Source organism: Cheilinus undulatus, linkage group 11 (genome assembly GCF_018320785.1).
Source record: "Cheilinus undulatus linkage group 11, ASM1832078v1, whole genome shotgun sequence".
Lineage (NCBI taxonomy): Eukaryota > Metazoa > Chordata > Actinopteri > Labriformes > Labridae > Cheilinus > Cheilinus undulatus.
The window spans coordinates 31,215,872-31,240,717 of NC_054875.1; the positions used below are offsets into that span (position 1 = coordinate 31,215,872).

At 37.9% G+C, this 24,846-nt stretch overlaps 1 protein-coding gene across 2 annotated transcripts in view; it reads right to left on the bottom strand.

The window, feature by feature from the left end:
* Positions 1–24,846, bottom strand: part of pcbp4 (poly(rC) binding protein 4) — a 77,967-nt gene that overhangs the window by 5,981 nt on the left and 47,140 nt on the right. For both annotated transcript variants that reach the window (XM_041798348.1, XM_041798349.1), the window contains exons 8-13: positions 22,933–23,007; positions 15,207–15,278; positions 10,813–10,854; positions 10,649–10,724; positions 10,096–10,145; positions 2,400–2,569 (exon numbers count right to left, since the gene is read on the bottom strand). In XM_041798348.1, the coding sequence (XP_041654282.1) occupies positions 2,400–2,569; positions 10,096–10,145; positions 10,649–10,724; positions 10,813–10,854; positions 15,207–15,278; positions 22,933–23,007 (485 nt within the window). The remainder of the gene's footprint in view (positions 1–2,399; positions 2,570–10,095; positions 10,146–10,648; positions 10,725–10,812; positions 10,855–15,206; positions 15,279–22,932; positions 23,008–24,846) is intronic.

Sequence of the window (24,846 nt, forward strand, 5' to 3'; positions counted from 1 at the left end):
AAAAAAAAAAGACTTTGAGGCATCCAGTGGAACAGAATCGAATACCTGTGTTATTGCACAGCATCCAACAAAATTTGCTGCACTTCTCTAAAAACGAAGAAAAAACCAGCATGCAGCAGTGTACAGTGATGTCTATGTATCTGCCCATTCTCCACACTGCTCATCATAACAAACAGGTCACACCTGGAATTTCCTTGGAATTTCCCCTGTGGGACTAATAAAGGAATATCTTATTTTATCTTATCTTACACCTCTAATCTCTGAACAGATTTCTATTATTAAAACATACAAGAATTGTAGTTTTAACTTGTCAAAAAATGTTGTGTTTGAATCCAGGTTGGGCTCAGAAATATAGTAAATGGGACGACACAGGCTTAGAGAGAACGTGAACAGGCTTGAGTAGGGTAGGCTAGTATTTTTGGGGCTGATCTTAAGGGTCATTTATGCTCACTGCCCACATACATCTGTTTCATAGGTGTGGACATTAAAAAATAAATCTGCTAAAAGTCGCTGTCTCACACAGACCTCGAAAACTCCTTCATTCTTCTCTGTCCGCCTTCCACCCAGCTACTCTTTTTTTTTACTGAATAAATATGACTTGTCAAAAAATATTATAAATCTGGGTCGCAATTTCTCCGTGAGGAGTTGATGGTGGGTCCTTAGGCTAGACCAGCTGAGAACCATTGGTCTAGTGCATTCAGGGAAAACTTTCCTCGTACAAAACGTGCACTACACAGATTACCATGGGGAATATGTGGTTATTGCATTTTTTTGAGCTCTGGTATCCAGTGAGTAGCAGGTCCCTTTTCAACATCACAGCAAAAAGTCTGTAGTAGGGATGCACTCTATTATCGGTATGATATCGGTATCGGCAGTCATAGCTTTAAAAAGTAAATTATTATTGGCAGATATGAAAATCCCTGTACATATTTACAATCAATATTTTGGCTATAAAAAAATTAGCATGGGAGCGCAGATGGTTGAGTGGTTTAAGGTGCTACCCATGTGCGCGGGTGGCCCAGGTTCGAATCCGACCGGTGGCCCTTTACCCCATGTCTCTCCCCACTCTCTTCCCTGTTTCCGAGTCTATCCACTGTTCTTACTCTATCAAATGAAGGCATGAAAAGGCCCAAAAATAAATCTTAAAAAAAAAAAAAAAAAAAACGGTAGTAAATATTGTCTGTATAAACAAATCGGTTAGTGGGATTTTAGGCTGGACCAACAGCCCTACGTAAGTCAGATGAAGTCTTTTTCTTCATTCATCATTATTCCTTAATTATTAAAGTCTGTTTTAAGAACTGAAATTTGTTAATTTGTTCATCCTCAAACCTTAAATTGTGTGTTTCAAGGACTGAAGTTTTAGGTCTGAACTACATGCAAATATTGGTTTCTTTATCAGTATCGGCCAACATTATTTCTTAAATATTGGCATTTTGCAAATATCCAGTATTTTGAGTCTATACTCTGTACATATGTATAAACCTGTTCAACGAATATAACATTTAAGTTTCCCTCATTAAGTGTGGCAGAGAAGCTTCATGGCCATTTGAGACTTTGTCTACAAATGTCTAAATAGCAGGTTCCTGTGTGTATTATTTTCTTTATTTTGGGTTTGAATCGATTCAGAAGTGTATCAGAAGCAATTTAAAGAAATTATTTCAATGTGGGATCATTTGTTTAATTTGTGCAGATGAAGTATTAGAATAAATGCCCCTCTTAATGCTTAACAATGTTGCAATAAAGCCAATCTCATGTTGTTTTGTTTCTCTTATTTTGGCAGCAAGTCTCAAAAAATACTGGAGGTTGACTGCATTAATCATTGACGATATCTCTTTTTTTAAGGGTGCTAAATATTATCACTACCAGGGGAAGTTCTCTGAATTTTGGCCTCATTTTACTAAAATAAATAAAGAAAATGAGGATAAATATTTCCACTGTATTTATTGTCAGAGTGGCTGCCCCACTTATTGTGTTTTTGTTGTTTCTTATTTGGACTTTGTCCCATTTATTCATTTTTTTTGTTTTGTTTTGTTCAACTTATCATATTGGTACAAACTACTTTTATGGACCTAGATTTCTTATGTTTCTTTTGTCACTTAATGAGCATTTTAAGCATCTGTCTACGTGTTTTGTTACAATATTTACCCATCACCACTGTTGATTAAAAAAACTGGATGCCAGAGCTGAACTGCAGACACTGAATTTCAACAAAACACAGCTTCTCTGTCGTGCCACACAACCAATCTTTCACTCTCTCCCTCGAGGCCAATTACCAGCAGCACAAAGACATACCTCATTATCACATATCACTCTATTGAATGACCTTTGACCGTTTAAAGCAATGCACTCTTTCTCAGGCTTGCACTGATTCATTAGGCATCCGCACACAGGGGTCTTACCAGGAGGTAATGAGGTACTGGGCCAAGTTGATGCTGACTGGTGTTCCTGTGATGGTAACGTGGCGGTCGCTCGTCCCGTCCAGCTGGCTGCCGATCTTGATCTGAGCTCCGGAAACCTGCCTGATCTCGTTGATCTTTGTGCCTTGCCGGCCAATAATCGAACCGATCAGCTGTGGGGGGAAAGAGATGAGACGGATCATGTTGGAGGAATGGAAAGATGAATCAGATACACTGAAGGGGAATGGACATACTTTACAAGGAAAGAGGTCAATAAATAAATAAAGCTTGAGATGAAAATGATTAAACAGACTTCAAAGGAGCAAAACACAAGAACAAAACCAAAAAGTGGAGCACCGCTGAGCCGACTTAGAGCAGACCACTTCAAATATTGAAATTACATTGTCTTCAGTGGATTGCTCATCCATCATGCATGTCAAAAGCACTTACCCCCCTCTTACCCCCCTCACCCCTGAGTCCTTAATTGCTTCTGCACGTGCACCGGTAAAAGAGACAAGAGCAGGCACATTTGCCTCTCATTAATCTGAGTGGCTAAAAGGTTATTGATTCCTCAGAGTGGTGATGACTTCCCAAACAAATCACTTCCCAAACACACGCCCAGCGAGATGCATCTCTGCACTAATGGAAAAACATAATGGGAAAATAACTCTAATATATAATGTACAGTCCCGTTGGCTTCTCTCTCAGCCGGGAGTAGATTAGACAATGACATGGGTTTTTATTATATTCAAAAATACATTATCACTTTTGTTGTGCTTTCATTAGCCAACCTGGATCCCCTTCTATTAACACAATAGATATTTAACAGAGCCTGTGGAGCGCATATCAGCTCAAGTGTGGGGTGTCAGGGCTCTGTGACAGGGTTATGCTGTCTGATATGCATGTGAGAGGGGCAGACAGTGATGGAGTGCTTGTTGTATGTGTGTGGTTGCAGCTTAACAGTGGCTGACACACAGGTAAAAACACACACGTGTGCACAAACACAGTATCCATGCCACACTTGTCCCTGCATTCCTTTCCTGAGATGTGAGCCGCCTGTTCCACAACGTCTGATTTGTCACACAGCGACCTGGTTGGTCCGTCTTACTATTATTGGCTCAGCAGTTTATTCACGGGGAAGGGGGCGGCGTCAGAGCCTAACGAGAAACTCCAGAGACAATGGCCACTACAGACCTCAAATCACAGATAACATCCACCCGCCCCCCGCCCTCCTCTGAGACCAAGAATCTCCTCTGGACGTTGGGCTTTTAAAGCAGCTGTCAATAGATGCCAGCTGTCAACAGCTCACCCACTTTGGTGCTCATGACCTCAGACAACAGCATTCCTGTATGAACAACCTTAAAAAAACACTTTAAAAATGCAGCCGGTGCTAAATAAATCACACAGGAGGCACCTCAGGTATGCTGGCTGTGGTGATTATTTTTCCTGAGCTTACAATCATTAAAGCAGCTTCTGCTCTTCATATAAGTGGCCTATATATTGTTGAGTTCCTGCTGAGGCAGTCGTTTGAAAGGACAACAGGAAGAGGGATGGGATGTTGAGGGTGCAGCCATTTTTCTTCCGGCTAAATCTTCCTCGAGCAGAAGAAGTACGCGGTATACTGCTGACTGGGTGTAAGCAGTTTTAAATGCATCTGTGTGTGTATGTGGGTGTGAAGTCTTCCTCTGTGTGAGCACACAGAGCCGGATTGTGTGGTCGGAGCTCGGTTGGCCTGTGGGGAGGGGGGACGGAAGGCTGAGGAGGCTCAGTCATGGCTGTAAGTCCTCTCTTCTGGAACAATGGCTGGAGCTCACAGCTGTCCCTGTCACGTATAGAACTGGACTCCCTCAGTCCTCTGATGCATTGTGCCACTCGCCACGCGGGGGTTTACATAGAGGAAAAAAAAAACCTACAGGCATTTTAGAAATGTGGCCTAGGGGATGTGCCTATAGCCTATACAGTATGCTGAAAACTCATCAATCTCTTTACTTTATTTTAAAGGCCAAAAGGTATTTTGTTGTCAGATATAAATGTTTGTATTTTTAGATGCATATAACTAGAAATTGCATCATAGGGTTTTATATTTATCTTACTGTTAGAAAGTGTAGTTTATTTATCAAGCACACTTAAAAACAAGCATGTCGACTAAAGTGCTGTACAACCAAGCTATTTGAGACATACAAAATAACACCACAATTACAGACCTAGAGTGCCTGTGTACACAATAAAAAACGAGTACTAAAATGAATAATATTTCATGATGAAAATAAGGACAGAGATAAAACCATAAAGAGATCACAGATTTCCTGGATTCTATATAATAAGAGAAATAGAAGGACTGAGCTCAAGTTGCACTGAAGGCTGTCGAGCAAAGACTGGTCTTCAGCATTGATTTGAAAGTGTCAAATGATCGAGCAGCTCCTCTGTGGATAGATAAACTGTTTCATTATTTAGGAGCAGCCAAAGCTTGATCTGCTCTATTTTTGGGTCTCAATCTCAGGATCTCTAAGAAGAAGTTGTTGGTCCTAAGATTAAAAACCACTTACTTATTCACTTTAAATACACATGCTGTGTTTTCTTTATGTAACTGTTTTTGGGAGAGGCTTTAAATTTAGTTTTTCTTTTATACAGGAAAAACTGGAGTGTTGAATTTTCAGTGTTAAAAATTTTCAGAGTTGATTTTAACTCTTGAAGTGTGATTTTAACTCCATTCTGAGTGGAATGGTCTTCACTTTCAACAGTATTAATCCAACTCTGTAGAGTCAATTGATCCAACAACTGCCAACAACTGCCTTTTCAAATCTCATACCTCTGTGTCTGTCTTTTTGCTCTATGTTTGTCGGAATAAATGGGACATTGTATGAAAAGATAAATACTATAAATCAGGGCAATTCAATTACAAACTCAACTGGGCCAAATTTTAAAATCGAAAAAATGTAGCCGGGCCAGACGCTTTCGGTGCCCAGTAAGCAGCTGGTAATGTCAAATTTTGAACCAATACAGATCAATTTAAGAAAAATATGCAATTTTAATTCACAGTCTCCCTTCTAAATTTGGCAACATGACAAAAGCACATCAAAAAGTGCAAACAAACACAACAACAGATCTGTATTCAACATAACCTGAGGTAGTCCATTTTTTCACTTGAATAAAAATAAAATAAATAGAATGATTAAATAAAATGAAATTCTGTAAATAATAATTTTGGCCACATCCTACCCTGGCATATATTAAAGTGAATTGAAACTAAATTAGCACAGTTGCAGCTACAGTTGAAAAGGACATGTTTTGTACTCGATATCTTTGGGCTACTTCTGTCAGCATCGCTAGCCAGAATGTTGCATTGATGGTCTGAAATACTGTGGGAATTTATGAAAACTTGCGAAACAGGTTGCCCTCTGCATATCTGGCATGACCACAGGCTGGGCCACTTTGGGGTTGGTTCTGGGCAGCATGTGGCCCCCGGGCTGCTGCTATAAATGAACACAGAAAGTGATACAAAATAACACCATATTCTGCTAAAAGTACACTTTAATGTGTAAAAAATCCACTGTGAGTGTCAAAAGCTAACACAAAGAGAGTCAAAATATCAACATTTTCCAAAGTCTTGTATTGACTTGGAACCCACAAAATTATATAAACTTAGAAAAGTGTTGAATTTAACACTATGAGAGTTAAATTAACACTGTTTATTTTACAGTCACAAAGTATATCACTGATTATAGGCTTTGTAATTATTTAATAGTGATAAATGGCATATATTGATGATATGAGAAAGACTGCCTTACAGGTAGATTTAATAATCACAGTCACTAAAGGATCATAAAAACATGCTTCTGGATGGCATCAGAACTTCTTAAAAGATTTAAAACAGCAACATAGATTTGTATAAGAGGTTCAGGTATAAGATTGCACATCATTAGATGTATAGTGTAGATGCAGTTTGGAGGAACCTCAGCACCTCTGTGTGTTTGTGTTGGTCACTATAGGCAGACGTGTACAGGAGGAGAGGAGACCAAGAGCAGTTTTTCCACTTAAGAACTGAATTCAGATGTTGTTGATCTTTGGGATTGACAGGACTATAAAATGTTAAATCACAGTGATTTTTAGCATGTGTTCTGAGTAGGGCTGTCAGCATGAATGCATTAATGAGATTAAGGCCCATATTTAGTCCACTCATTTTTTAAATCATATTAATCACATGCTTTGTCTATTCCAGCACGCTTTGACAAAACAATTGCAGTCTTCCTGCAGCCACAGTGATGTAAATTAAGTCCACTACTTCTCCCTAATGTAATATTTCACTTTCAAAAACTCACAGACAGCTAACTAGACAACACAAATCTCATCTACACCCTGTGTTATAAACATTAACCTTTGTACTGTTGCCTTATAACTTAATCGATCCATAACAAGTTCCTTTTTAGAAGTGTTCATGTCATAACCTTCAATCTACCTGAAGTTCCTTTTGATATTTTCAAAATAAAAGCAGGCAGGTCAGACAGGAAGTTAATTACCTTTAGTTTAAAAAGGCAGAAAAAATCCAAAAAGGGCAGGAAAAATGTTTAAAATGCAAATAATGGCAATTTAAAATTAGATCATAAAATAAGCTTAATCATGATTAACTACTAAATTAATTTTTGACAGACCCAGTTTATATGTAATTTACAAAGCTACATTGGAAGGTTGTGGGATGCCATCAATGAGATTAATCTGCATACATCTTAATTTTTTCTGTGATAAATTAATCAGAATTAACACAAAAATTGACTGCACTCAAAAAATTGTATAAGAATCTACAAAACATATTAAGGAGTCTCCTAGCTGCCCTTGTATAACATTTTATGCCACAAACATTTTGAGATGGTTAATGATTAAACTAAAATGTATGTAAATATCTCTTTATGAGCTTCTAAAGCAAACATAAACGCCAACATCTTCACTGACATTTACATATTTATATTTTGAATGGCTGTCACTTCTGATGTGAGCTATAGGGGATCAGTGAGAGTGATTGAAAGCTTACTTTTTTAAATTTTTCACATCGAAGATTCTCCAAGTGATACATTTGGCTGTTAAAAAAACAGGAGATACTTGTTATAAATGACTTCTAAAAAGGTGAAGGAAAATATTGGCAAAGAAATAAGAAGGACAGCGGAGTGACTGTGTATAAGTAGGTGAGGTCAGCCATCACTCAATCTGAAGGTCACAGGATCAATCCCCAGCCATACATCATTGTGTCCTTGGGCAGGACACTTGACCTCAATTTGCTCCCACTGCTGCGTCCGTCAGAAATTCTCTCATCAACCAGTTACTGCCGATGTTTTGCTTGACGATGAAGGCTTTGCTCTAAAGATGCTCTCTGGGTTAGTCAGGCAGGATGCTTTGACTTTCCAGGTACTAAACCCCTCCACTCAACATGACATACGGAGGTAAAGCTATCCTAGCAGCCCAGTGTGATCAGCCTTAGTGACTCAGGGACTGGTGTGAAGGAAGCCATATTTAAAGTACTGCCTTGTTAAGAGAATGAGCTGTGATTGGTTAAGAATAATGGGAGACCATAACTCTATCAGTTGGCTGCAGCTAGGGTTATGACCACCATGTCCTCCCAGTGCTAATGCTAAGCTTCATAAAACAAAAGTTCCTAACCAGAGCTTTAAGAAGAATATGGCATCATATCTAATATTGCTTGGTGTCTTATCAGCTATATCAATCTGCAATAAAGAAAAAAATAATAGAAAATGTAGTTATTAAAGCCATTTGAGAGACTTATGCTATAAAAACTACAATGCTATGCTATTTCATGAAATGTTTAACACCTTATTAGGTCTTAAACATATGTCTTATCACCTATTATTGCCATTTTTTTAAATTTATACCCATGATTACCAATTGCTTTTGCCAGTTCTTTTAGCTGTTTTTCACCCATTTTCTCCTTTAAACCCATTTTTTCCTTATGTTTTGCTTTTTTTTGTCACTTTTAACCCATCTGCCACTTATAACCCAGCTTTTTGCCAATTTTTGCCACTATAAACCCATTTTTCTATGTCGTTTTGCCTTCTCTGCCACCCTCAACCTATTTTTTCCACTTATGACCCTTTTTGCCACTTGGACCTTTTTTGTAGCTTTTTGCCTAATGTGACTCTTTTTTTTAACCACTTTGAACCCATTATTGCTAGTTCTCTTTGCTATTTTCTTCAATTTTTGTATCTTTTAACAAATTTGTTTTGCTTTTGTCCCTGTCTTATCCACTTTGACTATTAATGCCACTTTTCGCCATTTTGGCTCTTTTTTGCAACTATTTAAATTATTAAAATTTGTTTATTAAATTAGTTATTCAATTTTGTGGAATTTTAACCATTTTTGACAATTTTTTCCTTTTTTGTTTCTGCACATTGTTTAACAATTTTCCAGTAAAGTTGTCTCCATTTCTTCTACTTTATTTTCTGGCATCTTGTTGTTTGTGCAAATCATGGCCTAGCTTTTAAGTCTGACATTACTTTGCTAATCATTTAGTTTCCACATTGTTAACATTGCATTCTGTTTAAAGAGAAAAAGGGGGTTTCAATAAAAATAAACAGCACTACAGCATAAATAAATACAACTCATTTTTTTCTTGCTTCGATAATAGTGTTTTTTATTCAGGTTGAAAATAAAATGTGGTTTTCACAGCTTACTTTTAAAATGGACCACGATTTTGCAGACCTCTATGGGTCTCCAGTTTGTCCTTGAAAGCCTCCCCATAATGTGCAGCCTTAATATTGGCAACTTTTGTGGACAAGTGGCCTTGATTGCTATTGTTGTCTTGTCCAATAAAAGGTTTTAGTAGAGATTGTGGAAATAAAAAACAGAACCTCTGGCTCAAGCTTTTTTTGACCTTTGTGCATCATATAAAGTAACCAGTATTAATTAAAGTTCATTTCCTAACCCTCAAATGATTCCTCACAGGAGCTTTAATTTTCAGAACAATACTTCCTTCTTCTGCATGATTTTCGAACTGTTTTAAACTGGATATACCCTCTTCAAATTAAGTTATGAATTACAAATGGCCTCGATACAAATTTCCCTGCAGAAGAGAGCTCTTCTTCTCCTCCAGATTTTTGAAAATGAAATTCAATAGGAAGCAAATTACTGCAGTTAACAGCCAGATGCTCTCCGTCCAAAACCAGACAAGTATATTTGGAGAGTGACCATCTGAGGGGAAAAGTAGCCCTTTTATAGTCAATCTTTGTGTTTGTGATTTCCATTTTCAAGATTGGAGAGACATCTCATCAAACCCTGGTGGAGGCTAAGTGAAGAGGGGAAAGGATCTTTGTCTGTTTTCTTATTGGCTGTTTTGACAGCAGACAGCCTCTAAGTAGGTCAGGGAACATGAGAGGATTTACCGAGCACTCATGGGAGTCACTCTAAGACACTGCAACTGCAGCACAGACAATAATGCCAAAGGATCCATATCAGCTCAGAATCCCTTTAACCTTGGGTTAGTCTGAGGTTAAAATAATGGGGATAATTAGGAAGTTGCCAACATGTCTCCCGTCTCTTTTGAAGTCTCTGCAGTTGCAGTTACTGCATCTAAAATCTGCTCTGGTGCTGTGAGTGTGTGAGATGAGCGATGGTTTCCTATTTTTTTCCGTCATTGCTGAAAACACAAACAACATAAAAAATAAAAAGTGGAAAAGTAAGTTGTTGTTCTCCTTACATCATTGGGAATAAGCAGCTCCTGAGATGTCTGAGAGCTGGAGTCCATCCCTGACAAGAGGAATACAAGCATCCATTGAATAAAATTGACATATCATACATTTTATTTTTCATTCAACTCCTTTAGTCAGTGAAGCCACACACAAAAAAACACAATTCACTTGTCAGGAAAAAACCCTTTGAGCAGAGAAGTGCTAGATATAGTAAAGCAGTTAATTTCCATTTTAATGGACTGATGTTTAACGCCGCACTCATTCTTTTCTCTCACCCAGTTCTCTGACTCTGCCGAACGTATCATTTCACATAATAGTTTCTATGAGGGAGCTATAAAGCCTCTTCTCCTCCCTCCTCACTGACACAAGCCCATAATCAGTGCGGCTAATGTAAGCGATTCTTTTCTTCTCATGTCTAATGCAGGTTGAGAATCGGAGACAAGTTACAAATGAAAGAGCAGTGCAAAGACGAAAGCAAGGGCGGCCTGCTTTATTCAGTCGTTTCTTTGACTGTCAGACAATCCTGAACACATACTGATTTACACTGGATGTTATACATACCAGGTATCATAGTGGAAGCCGGCTGGGCGATGGGACTCAGGCCTTGCTGCATAGACAGCTGATGTAGCTTGGCCAGCTGCAGAGCAGAAAGCAGAGCGTAATGCACTAAAACCGTAAACTACTCACGCTGTATTAAATTATAATATTTCCACAAATGGCCATACCTCTGAGTGTGGAATGCCGTATTGGTTTTGCAAAGTGTAGGCCTGGAAGAGGAGAGCATCCTGCATTAGGTAAATTACAGCAATAAAGCATCACACACAGGCCATAAATCTGCAGCCTCTTAATGGAAGTGCCTCACTGTCAATACGAGCCTGTTTTTTTTCACAATAAGAGAAATTAGTTTTTACAGCGAGGCATTGAGGAGAGGTGTTAAAAAAAACCTGGCCAAATTTTACTGCATACATCTACTTGTGTCCTCTATGCAGACAGAAGCAGGCGTTTAAATGTTTTAGTTCAGGTTTTGAGATAACGTCACAGTCTCTGCCTCCCCCTCGATGAAATGTAGGTTAATGGAAGTTTGTTCTCCCAGCATAAAAGATGAAATATAAAATATTCAGCAGGAACATGTCTTTCTAGACAGAGTGTACCCGTTAGTTGGTTTATTCCACAGACCTCAGTGTGGATGGCTTTTATATGGACTGGATTCTGTGAAAAGTTTAAAGTCCATCCTGACAAAAAAGCAAAGTTTTTTTTTTTTTTTTTTTTTTTTTTTTTTTTTTAATAATCAGGTTTGTTGAATTCTTCTGCTTCTGTGAGGTTGTTGTGTTCTTTTAAATCAGCCATTCTCTTTGATTGTTGAGGCTCTAAAAGACATCACTGCTAGAAATAAGAGATACATTACAATAGAAACAATATAATAGCTGTAATAGTTTTAAAAGCCAAAAGAAATATGTACTATTAAACCCAGAATAGGGACATTATTTGAGTCTTAGATTAAGAAGACCAGACACGTTTATAAAGAATAAACTCATTCCTAAATACTCAAAGTAGAACAAACCAAACAGACATTAGATATTTAAGTAGATACAAAGATGTGTTGTAAACACAGTATGTAAATTCTGCCACCAGGGGGCCCTCAATCAAAACAAAATAGAGAATTGCTGCTCAACTACTCCCACCTCCACTGCTGACTTATTGCTTTAAAGTAGAGATGCACATTATTACATTTTTGCCAATATCCAATGTACCAATATTTACAAAATATTTTTGCCTGTATTGATACCAATCTTTTAATGTAGTTCAGACCTAAAACCTTCGCCCCAAAAGAAAAGCATTTCTTAAATTTTGAGGATGAAGAATTAACAAATTTCTGTCCTAAAATTAAAACTTTCAGTGTAAGGAATGATGACAAATAAAGAAAAATACTTCAGCTGAAGTAGGTCTGTTTGTCCAGACTAAAAATCGACCAACTTATTTGTTTGTATGGCCAATATTTACAGCTGATACAAGCAGATTTCTTTAGCTAAAATATTGGCTAATATTTTCTTATTCCTGATAACAATATTTTATTTTTTAAGTTAATATCTGTGATACTGAAATCTTCCTGGTAATATCTTTCATCACTCTTCAAAATAACTGCACTCCATGTGACATTTCATAGATAATTTTCACATAATGAGGGAAAAAAGCTGTTGAAAGGGGCCATCCTGTTTTAGTCTATATGCAGGGACTACAGTCCTCAAAGCACTGGTCGCAGGATCAAATCCCAATCTTTGTACATGTTTGTGTACATGTCTTTACCTACTTTCTGTTCCCATATTTCCAGTTTCTTTTTAGCCTTTAGCTTTCCTGTTAAAAAAGGGCAAGAGCCCAAAAAAACTTGACTGAAAGGAAAAATAAAAAATAAAAAGAGGAAGTGGTCCTCCTTCCTCAGTACTCTGATTACTTTTGTGTTGTAACCAGGAATGTAAAGCATTAGTTTCACAATTTAAGTAATATGTTTTTAGTTACTTTTTTCATAAAAGTAATCCATAACTGAAAGAAAAATACCCTATTTCTTTTCCCTTTTGTGGCCACAAAAACAAAACAAGTGAAAGAAAAAAAAACACCACTAAGCATACAGGAATGCATGTATTGCTAGCTTACTGGGCTAGTTAGATGGCAGAGAGGACAGTATTACACTGTGGAGTTATTCCCCTTATGCCGGATTTTTGATGAAAGGGACAAAAACATCATCACAGTGAATGAAGTTTGAAAGCTCAAGTATTGTCCTCATTGAATCAGCTGCGCAGCCACTTCAATTATGCACAGTTATTACGCACAGCAAATATGTGATTCTGTATGCCTCTGCCCAGTTTGTTGTCTGAGAGCATGTTTAGTTACATTTAAAAGTAACATTACCCAACACCGGTTGCAATATACTTTTTTTCTTGTATTTCTAAAAGCTTTGCTCAAGAAGGCCAACTTCAACAGCTTTTCTCCCTCGCTATGTGAAAGTCATCCATGGAATGAATCTTTGGTTTACTGTTAATAAACCTTACTGAATGCAGTTATGCTGAACAGAGTCCTCAATTCAAAGCAAGAAGTAAGCAACAGAGGTGGGCGGGTCTGAGCTGCATGTTGGCTTCTGTTTGACACGGAAATGTGTAGAGGGGCAACAGTGTTATGGAGATCAGGGGGTGGGGGGAGTGAAGTGCATTACAGGAGCTCTTTAGGTGACAGAGCTGAAGGCAGAGAATAACTGTAGTCCATCACAGGTAAGCAGCACAAAACATGAATGAGGTACAGCAACAGAACGGCAGCCTTTAGTGGTAGTGGCAACTAAAAAATATATGAGAAATGAGGAGTCATTTTTTTTTAAATTAAAGAAGTCATTTCAGTAGGATAATTCTCATTTTGCACCTTAAATACCCATAATAATAACAGAAAAAGAAGCTGTTTGTTATTTATGTAGATTTAAAGATGTGCTGCAGAGAAATGAACCCTTTAGATAAGTTCATAAATTAGTGGCGCAGTCAGAAATAACCTGGGGTGGAGTTAATTGAGCTAAATATGCTCAGTATCCTTTAATCTATCTTCTTAATATTTAAAAAAAATCTTGTTTGCTTTCTTATTGGTATTTTATGATGTGTTTATTGTTTTTATGTGTATAAACTCCCACTGGGGCAGCTGTATACAGCATGAAAATATAAATTTAATATGACTATATATGGATGCATTTCTCCTGATATGACCAGTTGAGCTTAAATAATAACAAAGAGAAACAAAAAATACAATTTTAGCATCAATCACAGATGAAGAAAAAAAATACAAAATTTAACTCAAAAAGCATCAAACTGTGAAACCTGTGCTTGAAACACTGGTTTTTACCTCTCTTGTTATGGAGTTTTTAAACACACCACAAAGCTCTCAAGGCTGATAAAGCTCAAAATTATCTGTACAATCTGCTGCATAGGACACAAGGTAAATAATTTAGTTGAACTGCCCCTTTAAATGATTTTCAAAGGCATTTATTGACGCAAACACTTCCTGTTTGGTGCTGTAAAAATATCATTAATGCAATCCTGTCAGTTTGCTGCAAGTCATGTTAAATTCTGTGCGGAAACCAGCGTCAATCATGGAAAATTGTTTTTCTCCGCCACATTGGAAATGGGATGTTATTTATTTATGTAAAAAACAATCTTCATTATTTGACCTGTATTTGCTCAGCGTTATGCTTCATTTCTCAGCAGTAATCTCCTGTACTCATTCTTTCCTCGTCTTCATGTCTACCTGCAGCATCACCCATCCCCGTTATACTGAATAATGCAGACTCACATATGTTAACCCGCTTTTTTCATGCTCCACATCCACACTCTATCTATCTATCTATCTATCTATCTATCTATCTATCTATCTATCTATCTATCTATAGTCTTTCTTTCTATCCCTCTGTCTGTCTGTCTCTCTGTTCTAATTCAATTCTGCCTGACGCCAGCAGTCTGGCTCTTATTCCTCTGTGGTCATAAACTGAAGAGGAGATCCCAGCCATTATGGTGCATCAGCGCATTACAGCTTTGTTTTTATCAGGGAAAAAAAAACAAAAACAGATCATATCAGAAGCAATAATCCTCTCATTTACAGCATGATTGATCAAAATCGTAAACTTTTTAAAATTCATTACCCTCAATGATGCCTTTTTTTCCAATCTAGGGCCTGATTTGTCAGAGGCTTATGCTCCCATTCTGATATTATGACAGCATCTGCTATTGCTGTCATGGGAGGAATATTCGCAAAGCCGAAATGTTTCTGGTGCAGAGCTGGGCAGGACTTAAAAAAGCACTGGCCGAGCTGCGGTGGTGCTGTGTGATGGCATCGTGTTTCAGGAGGGGGTTATAGCTCTTACGACAGGGGGAGAACAATAGCTACAGCTTACGCTCAGCTGTTGTTTTTAATGCCTCGTGCCAGATGATGGACTGTGTAAATTTGGACATGCCGCACAAGCCCTTGCTCTCACTCACCACCCAGATCCGCCCTTTAACTCACTCATGCACTCCTCTACACTGTTAAAGATCAATGTTTGGTAGTTTTATGAAGATATTTTTAATTCAGAAGAACAGAGATGTTATCTAGTTACCTGCTGGAGGTCCAGGCCCCCCTGGGTGACTGAGTACAAAGGGTGGGGTGCGAATTCTGATGCCTCAAACACCTACAGACAGAAGAAAAGAGAGAAAATATGCAGCTCATTACTGAAAGATATTCATGTTTATATCTGTTTATAGCCTAAACTTCTGCAATCAGCGTGATGATTAGTGTAAATAGATGTGTGCTCAGCAGCTGAATCCCTCCATGGTAAATCTGACGTCAAAATAATGAGTTATAACTTCCAATTCCATATTTTGAGGCTTTCACTGCAGATCAAATTTGTCCTGAGATGGTCTCTGGAGGCTGCATTTCTGACACTTTAACACACCTAACAGGCTTATAGGCCATGACTCATCCTCAGACCCTTTCCCATTCCACTTCATTTCCTTCTCTGACAAATTATACAAACATCCCTTATCACTGCACAGCCTTCATTAAAGCTTCTCCCAGTGACCAGTGCCTCGCCCCGGGTTTAATTTGATAGCTTATTACGAGGGAATATCAAAAACACAAAGCCATTCGGTAAATTGAGCGGAGTCTGAGGCAGCACAAACAGCGTTGGAACTGCTGACAGCTATGCAGAATATCTGGCTGCTGCCGGAGCTGCAGGAGACGGCAGGCAGACCTCCAGGCTCACTCGCTAATCTTCTGACTTGCTCCATGGGAGGGCGGATATCTGTCCCTTCTCAAACAGCGGCATCTGCACCACTCAACCCCACTCTCAGACGCACTCGAAAACCACCCGATCCCCCACCAAAGAGCACCTACAGGAGCACCGTTTCAACCGTGAGCCAAGAACAAAATATTTGATCAGTGGTCAGACCTTCTCACTGACTTCATACAAGCTGATTCTTGGATTTGTGCAGGTTGGAAAGTTAGCATGCCAGCTGCTAATGCAAATCTAGTGGTTCTCAAAATTTAAAGCCCCAATTTACATTATGGATTACATTAACATAATTTGATTGTTAATCATCCATCACTTTGATTTACAATAAACATCTCTACAATTACAGAAGGTAATTCTATACATACAATTTTGTACACTTAATCATGTTAATCAGGAGATTAAACTTTGGGAAAGAAAATCATCCAATATTTAGCATCACAAGCAGGTCAAACATTACCCCTGTTATATTTTAAACACCACCATAAAGTTAACACTTAAATATTCAAAATATTTCAACAGCTGTTGATGAATCTGGTGACCAATCTGTATGTTCTGCTCACAGCTGCCATTACTGTGGTGGTAACTGGAGGCCTAATTCACAAAATGAATGACTATGTTGGTTGAATTGACCCCTTACAGAGCTACAGATCAAGCAGTGTCTCTCTGTTGGTATTTAGATGAGTCAGTGTTAAGTCATTTGAGGAAAATTGTCCCCTTCCTATGCACATAAGTCAGGGGTGTCTAAGTACAGCCTTAGGGCCAACAATGGCCCATGGTCCATTTTAGCAAATTTTGGAAAAAAAATAAAACATGTCCCAAATTAGAATAAGCTTGCGCTTGACAAAATTGTACTTCTTAGTTTTGACACTAGGCAATGCCACTGTGTTAATTCTGTAAACAAAAATTTTGACAAGAAGTATTCTTTCTCCATAAATTGATTGAAGAGCATAAATGGTGAACACATTTTCTACCAAAGCTATCATCTCAATTCATAATGCCTTGATGAATAAAGACAAAAGAATACTGGCAGCAAATAGTTGCTGGAACTGTGCTCCTCTGCTCCACTATCTGCTCTGTTTGTAGGTCTGATTTACAGAGCATACTGTGCTAATCATCTTCAAGCCCCAACAGTCCTATAGAATCTGGCAGCTTAATACAGTTGGCTCTTGTTTTGTGTCTGAATGTGGAGATTAACCATTAGAGACTCCCCTTTCTGCTACACAGAGCTAGCTCTCATCCTGACCAGGGGCAGATCCAGTGGTAGCCAGGGCCTACCAGCCCCCCACCCCACCCTTCAAACCCTCAAAAAAAAAAAACAAGCAAACAAGAAAACAGTGATTGGCTGTGTGCCTATTCAGTCATGAATGAAAAGCTTTGATGCTGACAGTTTCATCTCTGAGGAGTTTTAGCTAATAAGCTGGGTCAATGACATAAGGCTTTATCATTGTAATTGCCTGACCTGACATTTGCAACAAATTTCAAATCAAACAGATAAATACTCTGACACATTTTTACCTCCGCCAAGGAGGTTATGTGATCAGGTGGGTTTGTTTGTATGTTTGTTCGTTTGTTAGCAACATAACTCAAAGAGTTGTGGACGGATTTTGATGAAATTTTTAGGAAATGTCAGAAATGGCATAATGAAGAAGTGATTAGATTTTGGGAGTGATCCGGATCACCATCTGGATCCAGGAATTTTTTTAAAGGATCCTGTACTATTGGGAGATACAGCTAATGGCGGAGGTCTGCGCTGTTACCACTTTTTACACCAGGAGATGGCGGACATGAGTAACTTCAATCCCAGCAGCATTTTTGGGTGTGTTTCTATTTAAAGTTTTGGAGTTTACAGAGTTTGAAAGACGCACGCCCGGTTGAGGAGACGAGTCGAAGCGTTTCAGAGAGAAAGACAGCGAATTGTAGCGAGAATACTCACAATGCTGGGAGGAATAGAGGAATATTCACCCTCTGCCATGACTTTCAGTCGTCCTGTGAGACCATGGATGAGACTGTCAGTGCATCTGTTGGCAACGCTTCCACCATGACAGTCCGCCCCTAGCAAAGCCAGTGCTTTGCCTCACCTTGTTTCCACCCCACCGGGGAAGGAATAACCAGTGAATGCCGTGGCGGGGGAAACATGGGGACGGATCCAGGAATTTTTTAAAGGATTCTTCACTTAGTGCTTTTCCAGTTGTTATTTTTGTTCTAGTCTGAAAGTGGATATATATGTTTTTTAACTAAGTGAAGAATTTTATGGTAAAATAAAATTTTGCTGTTTAACCTTAGTTGTATCGTCTGACCTGGAGAGTGTACCTGCTCACCTATGCAAAATTGGAACTAATCTTTTTTACACAATATCTGTTTTACCTTATTAGAAGTAAAGTGAATATTCTTAGAACTTTAAATAATATCATTTCATAGAGTGAAACTTTCTGCTGTTGCACCATCTGACATGTTACTTTTGTTCTTGTTAGAAAGTGGGCACATACAGTTTTTTTTAATGAAAGGAAGAGTTTTATGGTAAAACACATTTTTAGCAGTTTTATATTGGTTGACAGTGAAAATGTACCTGTCCACCTGGGACTGACAAGAAATGTATTTATCTCTACTTGAAAAGGATCAACAAACAATTTCCAATTGCCATAAGTGTCAGCTGGAGTCAAGTGGATGAAAAATTATGCCACAATCTGTTTTTGTTTACCCACCTCATTTTAAAATAAAAGTTCTATGGTAATAGTTTGGCCACCCTGACATTTAAGAACTTACAGATATTTGGTCCATGATCTTACTAACTTTAAAATTATACATTAAATACGATTTTTTTTATTTTAAAGATTTCAACCATAAAATCATGCTTAAGTATTCTAATTTGAAATTCTCACAATTAAAATGCCGTTCTTAATGTGATCTTTTCATTTACTCAGACTTGGTTTTTGAGATGCCAAGATATGAAATTCATTCATGCAGCCACATGCATAAGAGTGGAGCAATAATTGTCTGGTGGCAACTGTAGTGAAGTATTTATGATAGTTGAGATGCCACACTCAAACTTTCTAGTGACCAGGAAAGCAATTCCACCTCTGTATGACCTTAGAATGAAATATCTGTAAAAAAAAGTCTGCAAATAAAACTTACTATTAATGATAATACAGCCAGAGGTAATCCCAGTCTGAGGCTATCAGCATCTCTAGACTTCATCCACATGTGCAAGGTTGGTTTTGGGGCCAGATGTAAAGCGAGAATGTAAGTTTATATCTCCTTTTTTTTCTTTTCTTTGAGTTGTCCTTGCTTGCCCATTCAGGGAGATAAGCTTGTTTTGCATGGTGAAACTCATGTTACATTTTTAAAATCTGACCACACAATACACTTGAAAAGGTTTCTCCTCATCTTTAAGCTCTTCATCTTTATGTGGACAAAACTGTTCTCCTTCAGATGAGAGAGCTCTGCACAGAGGAAAAGTGCAGATAGCTTCTCCCCACATTAAGACAAAAAAAAAAAAAGACAAAACAGAGTAGTAAAGCCTTATTGTCTGAGTACCACTGGCTCTGTTTGCTTTGTGAAGTAAACCTTGAGACAAAGCAGATAGTGGGTGCAAATGATGTACAATTTCTAAGAAAAATCAGTGGGCACTCTTAATGAATCAGCCTGTGTCTAATGCTGCCTGCTGACTGTGACAGCAGCATAGATTCTTGAATTGAAGATGTCTGACCAGTGTTGATTTTGCCAGGTTTTGTACATTTAGTCTTAGTCTTTAAATTAAATGCTCCTTTGTTCCACATTTCAACAATCCCATACTTAATTGAAAATGTGCAAACATGAGCTCAGACCTGGCATGGGTTTTGAGCATAGCTTATCCAGATTGATAAATACCGATCTGTTTGTGGAAATGACATGCACCCAAATTTCTGGTGAATGCATGTTTGATTAATGAGGGCCAAAGTGAGTACCTGAGTATGACTTGATACTGACAGAAACAAGAGTTAGCAAGATGTACAAGACAGAAGAGACACGAGAGAAAATGTGAAAAACAAAGACTTTGTGGTGAAAAAGAAGAACACTTTGGCAATTTTAGATTATTTTTGATTATAAAAGAGGGACTGTGGAAAACTTATTGAACAGTTGTGGCTACTTACAGAAAAATATGACAAAATTGGATTCATTGCTTTTAACAAAACCATTAAAAACTCCATTAAAAGCTCAAAACTATTCAAATAAAACCAAAATGTCAAGCAACTTCAAGTCGAAAACCTTGTCATTAAAAAAGATGTCAGTTTCTCCTAGTTCTGCAAAAATGACTTCCTATAAAAACATTCCGAACACAACAAATGACATTATGACATGATGTCTACAAACATCACTCATTATGTAAATGGGGACATAATGCCCGTAAATATGATTGTGCTGTGAAACTGAAAAATCTTTCATTAACTGTGCACACATGTAGAATAGAAAAAGTATGCAGGCCTACATTATAATTCAGTAATCAGACACAACACAGGGTTTAAGCTGAATAAAGTTGGGTTGGGAACAGTTTACTTACCACAAGTAATATCATCAACATTGCTGAACAATATCATTCCACACAGTATTTTCCTCATCTTGCAGGCATGGTAGTGTCTCTAAAAAGTACAGTTCCATATAAAGTCATAATAAAAGCACAAAAAATAACCGATGGACAGCAAGGACTCAAATGCACAAATGTTGCTTTCAGTTGCCACTGCAGTTTAACTTCCAGTAATTCATCTGATTATTCTTCAGACATGTTTTCATCCTCTGAAAGCCTGGCCCACCAGAGGAGAAAACAGGTGCTAACAAAGTGTGAGCTAGCTGAACATATTTTTAGTAGAGAATCATTTCAGCAGCTTATGTCTACAGAGAGAAAAATATAAACATAGTCATAGTCATATAAACATAGTGCCAATATCTCTCCACATTTACCTGACAAATGATCCCTCTGAATGGTCTCAGCTTAGACTTTCACACCTATCCTAACATTCACCTGGTAACATTGCCTTTTCATCACACAAAAATCGAAACCAGGCCTTGCAGAGCGTAATATAAATTTCATCTTCTACATTTTGTCTGCCCAAACCACAAAATGTGACTCATAAAATAATAATCAAGGAACATACCCTCAGCTCTCTGAAAGTTTCATCCCATGTTATAAAAGATCTAATAAAAGCTTGGCATGAGAAGAGCACCAAAAGGCTCTCAGCGCACATCGGCATACCGAGTGTCCCATAGCTTTTCTTTTCTTCCTGCTGATGCATCTCGTCTCACTGCCTGTATCCACTTTTGTCTTCTTAAAGGTTCAATTTTTTCTGTCCTGCAGCTTACAGAAACTTAGTTCTGGGTTCTTAACCCTGCTAGTAGAGCAACCAGCCACACAGCAGATTTCAGATCTCTGTGTTCTTGTTTAGTTTGTCGCAAGACAATCGCGATCAGGAAGAACTGACTGAACATACAGTTCATGGAGAACAGTGAAATGTTTTCAACTATGGATGTGGCAGGACTTAAATGTCTCTGTCTCCATTAGTAAGATAGAAATACAACTGAGACAAGACACTCATGTCCCAGAGAGGGGCACAAGTTCCTGCAAGTCCAGGTCAAGTCCTCTATGGTTTTAATACATAATAACAGTCAGGGTTACTCTGGGTCCTTACTAATTCTTATAAATTACTGTAAATCCCCCTTGCCTCCAAAATGTAGCGCAATGGTAACTTAATAAGTCTGTAATATAAAAGTCACATGTCTATAATAAACCTCTTATCAAAACCAGCCTTTGGATGCTGTTAATAATAATTAGGTATTTCCCTTGATTTAATGACTTCAGCATTAGAAATTTACTGACGTTAAGTTAGATTTTGTTAAATTTTAACAGTTAGCTGTTGTTGTTACAAGAAGTATGAGTAGTGCTAGCTGTTGATCGTTATAAGATGTTATAGAACTATTAGTAGTATGCAATAATAATTATTACTTCACTGAAGTAGACTCTCAGGATACGCATTTACAGGTCATGCTGTGTTGTACTGCAATGTCTCACCTAATGTACTCTTCTCAACTGCTACTGATACTGAAAAATACTATAATGATATGAAAATATTCTGCATCATGTCATAAATCAACCTTTAATAATAAGTTACTAAAGAGGCTGACTTGTGAGCCAAAACCATGTTGATTCTTAAGACACATCTGCACGCAATATAAGTGTGACTTGAGTCCAAGTCTTAAACTTGAGGTCCTATCTCTGTTTGTCCCTCTGGATGATTTTCAACACCTCTGATCATCTATCCCCTTTTTAATAAACCAACCACAGGTAAAATGCAGGTTAAAAGGGTCAAAAAGTTGAGAGCTAGAAAAGAAAATGGCTAGTTTGTAAGACATGCTGTCTGACCTGATTGAAAAAATGTAGCTATTCTGACCATTCAACAGGCATCGACATTCTCATCAACCTGAGCTGTACTTGTGTTTGGCACTTAGCTCTGAGAATGCTAATGCTATAAAAGAAAAGGGTAAAAATGCACCAAGTAAACGTGTTCAAGTTGGCTTAATTATTAAAAGCTTGATCTCATAGAGCCTCTACCATGGCCATTGGACTCTTGACTTTATTAAGCAATGCCCTCAGAGTCCCTCCTTGTAAATTTTTTTTTTAATGAAAGTATCTGACGAATCCACAAACAAGCCCAATAAATTATTGTTCTCAAGAACATAAACTGTTACTGCCAAATACCCTCTTATTGGCAAGTGCAAGTTAAATCTTATCCAGACTGCAACAAGAGACACAATTCCTCCAAATTTTTGAAGTGGAACCTTAAGCAAGGTCCTGATATTATCAATCATTTTTACTTGACTACATCACATCAATTATTCTTTTAAACATTTTTGTTTGAATTAAACAGGCAAACATTCATTATGATAGCTTAAGTAACCCCCCCCCCCCCCCAACTGTTAAGACCCTACAACTGATAAGGAGACTCCAACGGTGTGGAAATCCCTGAATGTGTGTATCATAAAGAACTGATCCTACTTGTGTGTGTTATTATATCACTCTTACCTGGTTCCCTGCGATGAGGACTGCAGCTGGTGAGGGGCTTGGCCGATAGGGGATGGTGGCACCCTTTGGGGGAGACTTTAAAACCAAAAAGAAGACAAAAGGTCAGAGGTACACTTTAAAACTGAACAAGTTGAAAATATTCAAACTGTTTGTCTTAACTTGGTGAAATTTGTTAAGAAGTGGAAATACATTTTCTGAGTATAACTCAAGCTAAATATATACTTTACATGTTTCTCATCCATTACACTTTTCCCTTACGTCTTTCACATACTTTAATTTTGAACAATCAAGCTCCCCAAAGTTATTCTATTCGATAGGTGCACTTTTACCCAGAAAGTGCTCTTCCTCAGAGTTTACTACATCATTCTTGCTAGGTCAATGTTCAAAGGTCAAAGGTAGTCTTGAGCCTGGATGGACAGTTCAGGGCCTGTGCCCTTTTCTGTCCATGGTAGGGTAGGGTTGAGATTTTGGCTGAAGAAGAGGGTCAATGTTATTCCCCATAGACAGGACTTGTCTAACTGAGAGGGTAACTTCACTCATGGTGCAGCAGTGTCTAATGCACAAAGGCATTCTGGGAAACCTCTGCAGATCAAGGGATGATTGTCAAATAATTTGAGTATAATGACAAAAATACTTACAATGATTGAGTACTATTTACTTAAAACTAAAAATGTATTCTACCAACAAAGAAAAATAGAGCTGACAAAGCTATTTTGGGTTTGTATAACCTTTTAATGTTCAGTCTTGCAGTGTAAGGATGTAACAAAATCTTGCGGGTCCATTAAATGAAAACAAATAAGGACCACTTAGAACTATGTGTCATAAAAGAATAGCAATACTCTTTTTTTCAATATTACCAATGCTACCATAAATTTTAATTTGAAATATAATTTCAGAAAGTTTGCATTGTCTTAGTGGTAATTATAGAACCTTAACATTCAAATAAATTTCCCTTATAAAGAAAAAGTGAAAAATATATTTTTACACATTTTTTCCAGATATCATAAAAAAGACAATTTTTCAAATATGGACTCAATTCTTTTTTCTTTAGAAAAATTAGGAAATTGTGAACAAATATGTACATTTAATACCTGCATCACTAAATTCCTGCTTTGTCCAGAAGAAACAAAAACAGACGTGCCAAACCTTGAACATCCTCTGAAATGTCCTAAGCAGCTAAGAGTGCAGCACTAAGAGCAAATAACAGTGTTGAACGCTCTGTTAGTTTTATATACCATTACAATTAATGATGATCTAAAGTGCTAATGACACTGACAATATTCTCTCCCTTGTTTTCCTTTGATATTATTACTCATTTATTGAATAACTGCGCTCAAGTGGGAGCTCGTTGCGAATAACAGCTCTGAGCTCCAGTGTGCTTTGGAGCTGCGGGCTCTGCAGCGGTTCAACCTCTGGATACATCAAGAATCCACTGACAAGGAGAAATTTGAAGATAAAATTCTTCAAACACTAATAAAAAAGGGGGATTATACAGTGTACACGACACTGTATATCTTATCAAGTGGCTGCAATGTTGGTGATACTGTTTCGGGATTTAAAATGTAGAGCATCTTTTCTGCCGCAGCAGTCACAGCAAATTCTTTGTATAACTTTGCATAATTTAAATCTTGGAACCAAAAGCAAGCGGCCGCTGGTACAGAATCCTAATGAAACTTGGAAGCCTTTGAAGAAAGCCCTGGAAAACTGGATCAAACTAGCAATTAGTCAGTCAGGTCCAGCTGCGATGCTAAAACAAAAAGGACTTGTGCACTTCCATGAACACACAGGGAGAAACTGTGCTCGGGGTTGTTTTTCTCTCATCTCCTCCTTGATTTTCTCAAGAGAGCTGTTGTCCAAAGGTGGACAGATTTGGCTGCGGGGCGGTTTGTTTTCTGTTAGCGGCTTAGTGTCCTC